Below are 10,775 nucleotides of genomic sequence, written 5' to 3' on the forward strand. Positions count from 1 at the left end.
ACTAGACCCTTGCTCCTCTCCCCCAAACCAGCTCTTAACACAGGTACCTTCCTTGCCTTTGCTCACATCTCATCCTATCCACTTTCTGGACTTTTCCCACTCCTATGGTCCCCCTCATGGCATGAATCCCAGCCTCAGTGTTTATGACTTCTGGCCTGCTTGTCTTTGTTTAGTTGCTAAATCCTGGTGTTTCTTCCTTTGAAAGACCCTATGACTTTACCCCTCTTTTTCATGCTTAGAACTGCAGTTTCCATCTAGACCTTATCTCCATATACCCGGGCCATTTTAGCTTCCTCTTGTGAGTCCTCTCTGTTCGCAGCCTCTCTCCTGATTTAGTACATCCTCCACTCAGACAGCAGATAAATGGTCTCAGACCATCAACTTCATTATGCCACTGCTTCTACCCACTCCCTCAGAAGACTTCCATAGCTCTTCCCTGACTGGGGGTAAGTCCAAACTCCCCAGCTGTGCAAGGATGATCAAGTTGTTAACACCCTTACCACCTTCCCACTCCCGAACCCAGGACAGACATCAATAAGCGATTCCAACACTCTTTCCCATTGATCTCAGACTGTGCATCAGAGCCTTTCTCTGGATTGTTTATCAGTTAGGACGTGCGCAAAAGACGACCCCTGCCTGCTCTTCCAGCTCATGGTGTGCTGTGTGTGGCCCGTCTGCCTGTTCCTGGTCTCCTGCTTGTCTCCTCACTTTCGCCTTCTGCCACATTGCTCTCTCCTCCCTGCGCAAGCTTTCATGCACCATGAGATGCTTGGCTGTGCCTTGCCTGATGGCCTCTGTGTAGACTGAGTCTTCCCTCCTCAAACAGATGCAGCAGTCCTGGAGGGCATGCATGTGTCTTCCCTCCCCCCACGCCCACATGGCCCACTGCGCCCAGTCCAGGAAGTAGGCTTGGGTTTCCCTGTCTCTTGCATGAAGGAAGAAACTTATTTGAATCCTCTGCTTCATCCACTCAGAAGGGCCATGATACTCCTCCAAAGGATATGGTGCTGTGGGTAGAGTGCCAGGCCTGGACATGGAAGTCTAACTTGCCCAGATAAGCTCTGAAAGGATGCTCAAGGGAGTCGCGAGATCATGACTACAGGAGTACCAGACCCCAGTATGCTCTCATCTTGTCTCCTGTTGTCTGCCTTTAAGCACATGACTTAACTTCTCTGGGTATTGGGTATCAGTTATCTACAAAGGCTGGAGCAGCAAGCCTGTGAGTGTGGCAGTTCCCATCTCCCTCTCCTCTTGCCTCCACGGAGGATCCAAGCTCAGATGTCAGAGCTCAGCTCCCATGCCCATGTGGGCAGTGGGGGGGTTGGGGGGTAGGCAAACACATGTCTTCTAGAACCACAGGCCTCCATCTTGGATACCAAGTGCTTCCTTCTTTCCTCCACAGCAGCAGGGACACTGCAGCATGGAGCTGAAGAGAGGAAAGACATTCATCAAATCTAGCCTGCAGATTGACCATGAGAAACCCCCAGATCCAGCAGCCACTGCCCCAGCCACGGAGGATGCAGTCTCACCAGGAGGGCAGCAGCGACCCCGCAGTGAGAGGGGCCCCCAGGTCAGTCCCAGCACCCAAGGATATGACAGGTGCTCTGACAAAGGGGCCCAGCCAGACGCCAGTGGGGGGCCTGCAGCTCTCTGTGGGACCACCTTCAAACTGGTGCAGAAGAGCAAGACTCAAGACACTGTACCGAGGGCTGACAGGGCAGCTGCAGCTACAGGGCAGCTGGTGGGCAGCGCAAGCTTCCCAGGGCCCCCCAGGAGCCAGCGCATGATTGACTACCGCCACTTTGTGCCCCAGATGCCCTTTGTACCAGCTGTGGCCAAGAGCATCCCAAGGAAGAGAATTTCCCTGAAACGACCCAAGAAATGTTTTCGGAATCTATTCCACATCCGCAGAAACAAAACTGAGAATTTGGCCTCGCTGGCAACCAAGGGGAAGAGCTTGTCCTCCCCTGAGGGCCCATCAGAGGCTGGAGGGCAGCAAGGCACAGCTTGCTTCCCCTTGGGCGAGGGGCTGGGACTGGACAGCCTGTGCCAGGACCTGTCTGACAGTGAGTTCCTACCCGACTCCTCCTTTGACCTCTGCAGGGCCCTGTGTGAGGATGTAGCCTCACTCAAGAGCTTTGACTCACTCACCGGCTGCGGGGAGATCTTTGCAGACGAGAGCTCAGTGCCATCCCTGGAGCTGCATGAGGGCCTGGAGAGCCCTGCCCGGGCTTCCCAGGCCCCTGACTGCATGGCTTCCAGGGGCCCCTTCCAGGGCAGCATAGAGCAACTGGCATCACCTGCCCAGAACGAGATGTCTGACTTTGACAAGTTCTGGGACCGTGTGAATCACTCGGTGAGGCAGCAACAGCGTGCCCTGCTAGGTCCGTGGCTGGGGGGCCCCCAGGGGTCAGACACAGACAAGCCCAGGCCAGATGCAGCTGGGCTTGCTGAGCTCCCCCTGTGCCCATGCAGAGACCCCCACGGCGGCTCCAAAGCCAGCTCCATAGACACAGGCACGCCCAAGAGCGAGCGGCCAGAATCTGTGTCCACGAGCGACGAGGGCTACTATGACTCCTTTTCACCAGGCCTTGAGGAGGACAAGAAGGAGGCCCCGAGCCCAGGCACACCCGCAGCCGCCTTCCCCCGGGACAGCTACAGTGGAGACGCCCTCTACGAGCTCTTCTATGACCCCACTGAGGGCCCTGGGAGCCCGAACCTGGATGACGACCTGTGCGTGTCCGAGAGTCTGTCGGGGCCGGCACTGGGAGCCCCGCTGTCCATGTGCAGCTTCCACATGGGGGCAGAAGAGAACCTGGCCGCCGCTCCAGGCCCAGACCTACTCAGCCAGAGCTTCTTGCAGAGCTCCTGGAGAGGCAAGGAGTGCCTGCTGAAGCTCTGCGACACCGAGCTTGCCATCACCATGGGCATTATCAACTGGCTCCGCCGGAGCCCAGAGCTCCGTGTCCCGCCTGCCTCGGCCCCCAGGGAGCCTGCAACGCCCCCGGGAGGACTGGTGGAGAAACCAGGAGCTGGCTCTGAGAAGGTGTGCCTAGGTCTGGAGGGCGGGGGGACCCAGGCCTTAGATGCAGGTAGGACCTCAGTGAGCTCAGCACCCAGCAGACGGGAGCTGTGGGCATGTTCGGGCCCCAAGGGCCCGCTTGCTGGAGTGAGCGAGGTCCTAGCAGGGACCAAGCAGGGGACCAGCTCTCCATCCAGGGACCCCTCTCTGGAGTGTGTGCAGGTCTCTGGGGAAGAAGGGACACAAGGCCACCCTGAAGGCTCGTTCCCCTCTGTGGGGTCTGCAGCCCCCATGGCAACCAACACATCCAGCAAAAACAAGGTCCCAAACCCCTCTGCCTGGCCTGGCTCCCAGGAGCCCAGGCTTCCTGGGAACCTGGGGTGTTTCCAAGGTCCCTGGAGGCCAGGTCTTGGGGGAAGCACCGTGGATTCAGAGCTCACTCTGACAGGCTGTGTGGCCCAGGTGGCAGCCCTACAGATCCACCCAGACTGTCAGCCCCCAAGGCAGAACACAGGTAGCGAGCTCTGCGGGCAGCCTCAGGCCAGGGGCCCTGACATTCTGCAACAGAAACAGCCTAACAGCTTCCCTAGCATGGCTGCCATATGTGGCCTGCCCTCCCTGGCCAGCCCACTCCACAGCCCACAGGACCAGAGGTGCCCAGGCCGCATTCTGGACCTGAGCCAGATCAGGGTGGAGCCCGCCAGGCTGGATGCCCAGGCCCATGCCTCTGTGGAGGACCAGCTTCTGCAGCTCAGCTCAAGGGCTATAGAGCAGGCTGCACACAGGAGCCAGCTGGACTCATAGCCCCCTCAGTCCTGCTGCCTGGGATCACCTGCCAGGAATTCTGGCCCTCACTTCCAACAGCCAGTGGGAAGGGGCCCACTCTGCAAGTGCCCCAGAAAGCCACTGCAGCTTCTTGGACCACGAGGGCATCCTCTGCAACCAGCAGGAAGTGGGAGCTCCCAGGCCAGCATGGCTGAGACCCACCTTTGGAACAGTCTTGTGTCTTTGTGGTCACACTCAGGAGAGCCTAAGACCCAAATCTCCACCCTTTGTCCCTGATGTGAGGACTGTATTGGGGGGGAGGGGGTGGTAGGACTCGGTGGGGTGGGGCATTTTAACATGGAGGCATCCATAGCTGAAACCACCAGCTCAGCCAGAACAGGTCCCGGGCAGCCCAAGGCCAAGGCCAATTGCAAAGCTTCCAGTGCTCTCAAAATGTGCCTCACCAATTTCCCCACCAAAAGATGAAGCGTCTAAACCCAGGTGTGAAGTAGCCACATTTGGCCACTCCTCATACAGCATGTCAGAGAGAGGAGCTCGGATTTGAAACTGATGGGATGGAAATGGTACATATTATAAAGGGTGCATATTGTGCTGATAACTCTGCACAAGGGTTGAGAGTAATAAATGTGAGTGGGGGATCTGAGGCTCAGGGGTAGGAGCTTGAGACAGGGGTAGGGGGTTGCAGATGAGCTTGGGAGTGCCCACTTGCCCCACCCCAGCCTGCTCTCCACCCCCAGGATGAGCAGCCACAACCTTCGGGACACTGAAGGGCTTCTCTGAGGGAATCAGAAGCAGAACCAGCCATCTCAGCAAGAGCCTTGGACCAGCAGATGCCATGCATTCCTGTGCAACCTTGCCAGGGCTGGCCAGACCCTGCAGACTCTGGCCTATGGGTGTTCTCTGTCACAAAGCATCCCATCCAAACAATAATTTCCCCCAGCTTGCATTCTCTAACTGAGCTACAGGTGGCAAGATACTCTTGGGGAAGGAGCTGACTGATTCTCCACACTGCCATTCTTGCCCTCCATGCTGCCAAGCATTCTAGCCTCCCGCTTCAGGAATGCTCACCTTTGAATGAGACTGTATCCCCCAACCCCTCGAAAGCCACAACATGTGCATAGCACCAGACATTCAGAATCACAGAGGGAAAGGTGGCTCGCACCTCAGGAAGGGCAGGTGTCTCTTTGGCCAGCCTCAGGGCAGCAGGCCAGCAGCCAGCCCCTTGCCAGGGTTCCCTACGATTAGATCCTGCCTCAGCTGCCCTGTTGTGGTGAGGTGCCAGGCAGGGGTGGGGGGTGCGTGGGGGGCGGAGTATGCCACAGACAGCTATGAAGCTTTTTCTAGAAGAGAGGCCAGCCTAGAAAGGGGGCAGGCCCAGTGATGAGGGAGGAATTCCAGATGGAGGGATGCAGTCTGGCAAGCTGACCACAGGCTGAGGCCTCTCCTGATTGTCTGAGGCTTTGTTTCAGGCTAGAACACGCTCCACGGCCCTCATTAACAACTGCTTCCTGGGGCTCACTGTGTGGAGGATGCATGCAGCACACGGGAGGTTCAAAAGGGCATGACAGGGCTCCTGACCAGGCCCATCGAGACAGGACACAAGGAAGGTCAGGGCCAGCCTTTCTGGGAAGCCACACTTGACCCTTCCTCCCAGGACTGTCACAAGTGATCACGACAGTGTTACTGGGCCCAGATGTGAGCAGGTGACATGTGGAGTAGCTCATTGCATCCCTGCAGCAACAGGAATGCAGCTGCTCTCCTGGTTTCTGACATGGAAGCTAAGGCCAGGGTGCGGATGTGGCTTGCCCATGACACACTCGGGCAGTGTGTGGGACTGATGGTGTTGGAGCCGAACCCTGACTCCTAGGGCCCAGCTCTTGGTAGGCTCCTGCCATGAACACCCCTCTCGAAGCTTCCCGTCCTCCCTTCTTTCAGGGCATAGGTGTCTGGGTTCCAGGAGTGCGTCTCCGTTACTTTGTACGGCACCTGAGCAGAGCAAGTGCTCGGTAAATACTGTTACAAGAATGAAATATCAAAAGGTTGTACATGGTTTTCTGATTTCTTGTTGCCAGTGGGCCTTGTGTCTAGAGAGCAGCACAGTTGGGTTTAATCTGGCAGAAGTTCTGATGGAGACTTCCTTGATGTGACACAGTGACTTCTGGAGATGTGGAAGAACCAGCCCGGTCCAAGAGCACTGGGAAGGGCAGGAACCAAAGTGGTCCAGGTCAGGAGAGGCCTGGAGTCAGGAGGGCAGTACCAAAGGGGACCCAGGACTCAGAGTCCATGGTGAAGCAGGTGCACGGTGACCCAACAGCAGGGCAGCAGAAACAAGGACTTAGGACCATGCCTACTGGGAGGAAATATTGCCCAGTGGCTCTCAATCTGGGGAGCATTTTAGGCAATCCCGGCACTGCAGAGATTCTCACTCAGCAATCTGGGGAGCCTTCCCAGCAGTGGTGTGCTAGGCGCCCTGCTGGGAGAGTGAAAGAGGCTGTGTGATCTTCCTCTTGTGTGCACTGAGTCAAGTGTCCCTCAGTCCATCTCTCTTTCTGCACCCCACCCCTCTGGCTGCCCTCCCCAGCAAGATGTGTCCAGGCAATGCCATTCTGACTGGGCTTCACAGTCCTCAAGGATGTCCTCGAGGTGATGCACTGGGAGGAAGAGGGGAACTTCAGGGTCCAGCTCCTGCGACAGGTGCCTAACCCAGTGATGGGTGTGGAAGAGACCTGCTTGGGGCATTTTCATAACTCTGGTCCATTTCCAGCCCTCTCATTCACACGTGGCTGTAGAGGTTATAGATTTTTCCCATGTAAAGTAAAATCCTGAGAAGTAGGTCCAGTTGTCCCCAGCTCACAGATGTCCCAGGGTCACACAGTGGTAGGGGAGCTGGGGTTCACCCTGGAGCCTGTGCACTGTGTTTCTGCCCTTCCAACCTTCTGAGGTTGAGTTAGAAAATAGGAAGGTACCCAGGCAGCATCCCAGCTGGGGGAGGCCTGGGCCCTACAGCAGGGTGGCCAGGGTGGACCAGGCGGGCAGGGAAGAGAGCAGGAGAAGGTGCTGGAAAGAAGAAGGAGGTGAAGGCCAGCACAGGTTGAGGAAGTGCCTGCCAACTACATTGGGGGTGCTTCTTACCTTTCCTGGCCCTTCAGTTTATTTATTTGTTTGCTTGCTGATTTATTTATTTATTTTTATGAAATGGGGACAAATATACAGAATACAAAACTCAAATGACACAGAAGGGAGAACGATGAAAAGTGAGTCTCCTCCAATTCCTCCATTACCCCCTGTTTTTAATCAAAATTAATACCTACTTACTACAACCAATTCAAACAATGCCAAGTGCAGAGCCTCGTCTTCCCTGTCCTTCTTGAACATTGGATGTGTCCTCAGACCCTTTCTCTGCCCATGACATAAACACACATGGACTTGAACATTTTTTCTTACTGCACACCATATTAGAGATGTCTTCCTTGAGTTTAGCAGGCACCAGGAGCACGCAGGTTCTCCATTCTCTTGAAAGCTGCACAGCAGTCTCCTGTAGGTGGCAAGTAATTTAAACACTCTCCTGTTGATGGATAGTCAAGTTATTTCCCATTTTTGCTGTTACAAACAGTGCTGCACTCACTCCTTTTTCTCCTAAATGTTCTCTCTGAAAGTCCTCTTCAAAACTATAAAAGTGAAATTTAACAAGGAACAGATGTATTTTTTAAAATGAACACTGCATCCTGCTTCTATGTCTCCACCCCAATGCCCACCTACCTTAAGGGCCTGATGTTAATGGCCTGGGCTCCATGCTCATACAAACATACTACACACCACATCTTTGGAAGGGGAGAGGTGGGTTCTTTTGTTATTATGTATAAGGCCTTAGAAGTTGTCATTCCCATCCTTACAACAAGAAAAATGTGGACAACCTGAAAATCCATGACTTTCCTTGACTCATCAGAGAACTGAGGTCACAGAGCAAATAACTCCTCTAAAGCCTGGAGGCAAAGGGGCATCCAGAGAAATGAGGCAACCAAGACCTGGTGCAAGATGCCAAAGAACTGGTAGGAACTGTTCAGGAGTAGTTTTGACAAGTGGCTGTAGGCTGAATAAGAAGCTATAAGGGGCTGGGCAGTAAAAGGGAGCCCACAGTTTCATGGCTTTCCTCCAGGAGCCACACTGTGTTTTCAGGGCGAGGACAAAAGACCCCCTCATGGGCTGGGCAAAGAAAGAAGAGTAGCCATTGTGAAACCCTCCATAACCTTCTCCCTAACAGGCCTATGTAAAGAGGAGGGGCTTCCCCAGGGGGCTATTCTGAAGCCTTTTCCAAGCTGAAGGAAGGCATTCCACCCGACCCCAGTCATCTCCAGCCTTCCTGTCTCACTTAAGAAAAAGAAATATAGATAGAAAGAAAGATAAAAAGAAAAGGACAGTTAGCAAGAAAAGGACTCCAAAATACAAAACTGGAAATGGTGGGCCAGAAGGGACTAGGGTTTTGGAAGGCTTAACCCCACCCTGGGGGCACAGGCCCACAAAAGACTGAGACTAATTAGAAGCTTAGAAGATAAGGACACATTCTCTCCCTCCCAACTAACCCCATCACCACACTAATAAGCCTCCAGTAATAAGAACTGTGGATTAAAACTAAAAGAGCTACAAGACAAAGACTCTCTCTAAAGATCAGAACAAAAGGAAGCCACAAAGAAAAGGAGGGAGGAAAAAGTAAGCCCACTACAGTAATATGAAGCCTCTGGTGCCTATAGTTATAAGAAATATTAAAGCAGCCCAACTCTTAACCAGATTAACATAAATCCTCACACTAAAAGACTATTTACCTCAGTACCTATTACCCTATACAATGTCTGGCTTTCAACAAAAAATTATAAAGTCTGTTAAAGGCAAGAGGAAACAATGTCTGAGGGACAAAGCTATTGCCAGAACCAGTCACAGACATTGGAATTATTACATAAAGATTATAAAATAAGATTGATTAATATGTTAAGAGTTCTAGTGAAAAGAGTAGACAAAATGCAAGAACAAGTGGTAATATAGCTGACAGGAAGAATTCCAAGAAAGAAATCCAAAGAATATGCTAGAAGTCAAAAACACTGCAAATTAAGTGCAGAATTAAACATGGCTGAGTAAAGAATCTGCATGCTTTATTAGAAAATACTTGAGACAAGTAAAAAGAGACACAATATACCAAAACTTACAGGATGCAGAGAAAGAAGTGCTAAGTAGGAAATTTATTGCTACAATGCATACATTAAAAAAGAAGAAAGATCTCAAATCGATAACCTAACTTTATATTTTAAGGAACTAGGAAAAGAAGAATAAACTAACCCATAGCCAGTAGAAGGAAAGAAACAATAACGCTTAGTGGAGATAAATACAATAGAGTAGAGAAAAAGACAAAAACAAAACAGGAAAAAGTCATCAAAACCAAAGTTGATTTTTTGAAAAGATCAACTAAATTGACACACATTTAGCTTAAACTGAGTACAAAAGAGAGAAGACTCAAAGTACTGAAATCAGAAATATAAGTGGGGATATCACTACCAATTTTATAAAAATAAAAAAGATAATAAGAGAATGCTATGAACATTTATATATCAACCAATTGCATAACCTAGATGAAATAGACAAATTCCTAGAAATGTACATCTATCAAAATGAATCACAAAGAAAAAGAAAATCTGAATAGACCTATAACTAGTAAGGAGACTAAGTCAGTAATAAAAAAAATCTCTCAGTAAAGAAAAGCCTAGGAGAAGATGGCTTAACTGGTAAATTCCATCAAACATTCAAGGAGGATTTAAAACTAATCATGCTGAAACTCTTCCAAAATATTGAAGAGGTGGGAATAGTTCCTAACTGATTCCATGAGGCCAGCACCACCCTGATACCAAAGCCAGAAAAGAAACTACAAGAAAACTACATACCAATATTTCTTATGAATATATAGATACAAAAATTCTCAACAAAATACTAGCAAAGTGAATTCAGCAGCATAGTAAAAGGATTATACACCAAGACCAAGTGAGTTTTATTCCTGAAGTGCAAGGATGGTTCAATATACAAAAAACAAACTATGTAATACATTAGTAATACATTAATAAGATGAAGGAAAAAAAACACATGATCATCTCAACTGATGCGTAAAAGGCATTTTACAATATTCAACACCCTTTCATGATAAAAAATACTTAATAAACTAGGAATAGAAAGAAATATCCTCAACACGACAAAGGGAATTAAAAACTCACAGCTAACATTACCCTCAATGGTAAAAAGACTGAAACTTTCCCCTAAGATCAGATATAAGACAAGAGCGCCCACTTTCAGACAACATAATTTTTAAAATAGAAAATTCTAAAGATCCACAAGAAAACTGCTAGAGTTAATAAATTAATTCAGCCAAGTTGAAAGATACAAAAATCAACAAATATCAGTTGAATTTCCGTACACTAACAATGAAAAATCCAAAAAGGAAATGAATAAAACAATTTCATAGCATAAAAAATAAAATACTTGGGAATGAATTTAACCAAGGAGGCAAAATAATTGTACGTTGAAAACTATAAAGTATTGCTGAAAAATATTTAAGACATAAATAAGTAGAAAGATAACTTGTGTTCATGGATTGGAAGATTTAATATTGCTAAAATGACAATACTATCTAAAGCAATCTAAAGATTCAATGCAATCCCTACAAAAATCCCAATAGATTCTCTTTTGCAGGAATAGAACAACCTATCTTGAAATTCACATGGAATATCAAGGGACTCAAAAGAGCCAAAACAATCCTGAAAAAGAACAAAGTTGGAGAACTCACTTCATAATTTGAAAACTTACTACAAAGCTACAGTAAACAAAACAGTTACTACTGGCATAAGGACAGACATACAGAACAATGGAATATAATAGTGAGCCCAGAAATAAACCCTTACATATTTGGCATCCTTTGACAAGAATGTCAAAA

At 49.6% G+C, this 10,775-nt stretch overlaps 1 protein-coding gene across 1 annotated transcript; it reads left to right on the forward strand.

Annotated features, from left to right (window-relative positions):
* Window positions 1–1,420: 1,420 nt before the first annotated feature.
* Window positions 1,421–5,814, forward strand: AMER3 (APC membrane recruitment protein 3; the record flags this gene model as incomplete). The annotated part of the gene is given in 3 exon segments (XM_007464993.1): window positions 1,421–3,828; window positions 3,830–4,085; window positions 5,744–5,814. Coding segments are annotated over 3 exon segments (2,735 nt in total), but the record flags the coding sequence as incomplete, so codon positions are not given.
* Between the last annotated feature and the right edge of the window lie 4,961 nt (window positions 5,815–10,775).

This window comes from Lipotes vexillifer, unplaced genomic scaffold, assembly GCF_000442215.2.
Source record: "Lipotes vexillifer unplaced genomic scaffold, Lipotes_vexillifer_v1.1 scaffold656, whole genome shotgun sequence".
Taxonomy (NCBI): Eukaryota; Metazoa; Chordata; class Mammalia; order Artiodactyla; family Lipotidae; genus Lipotes; species Lipotes vexillifer.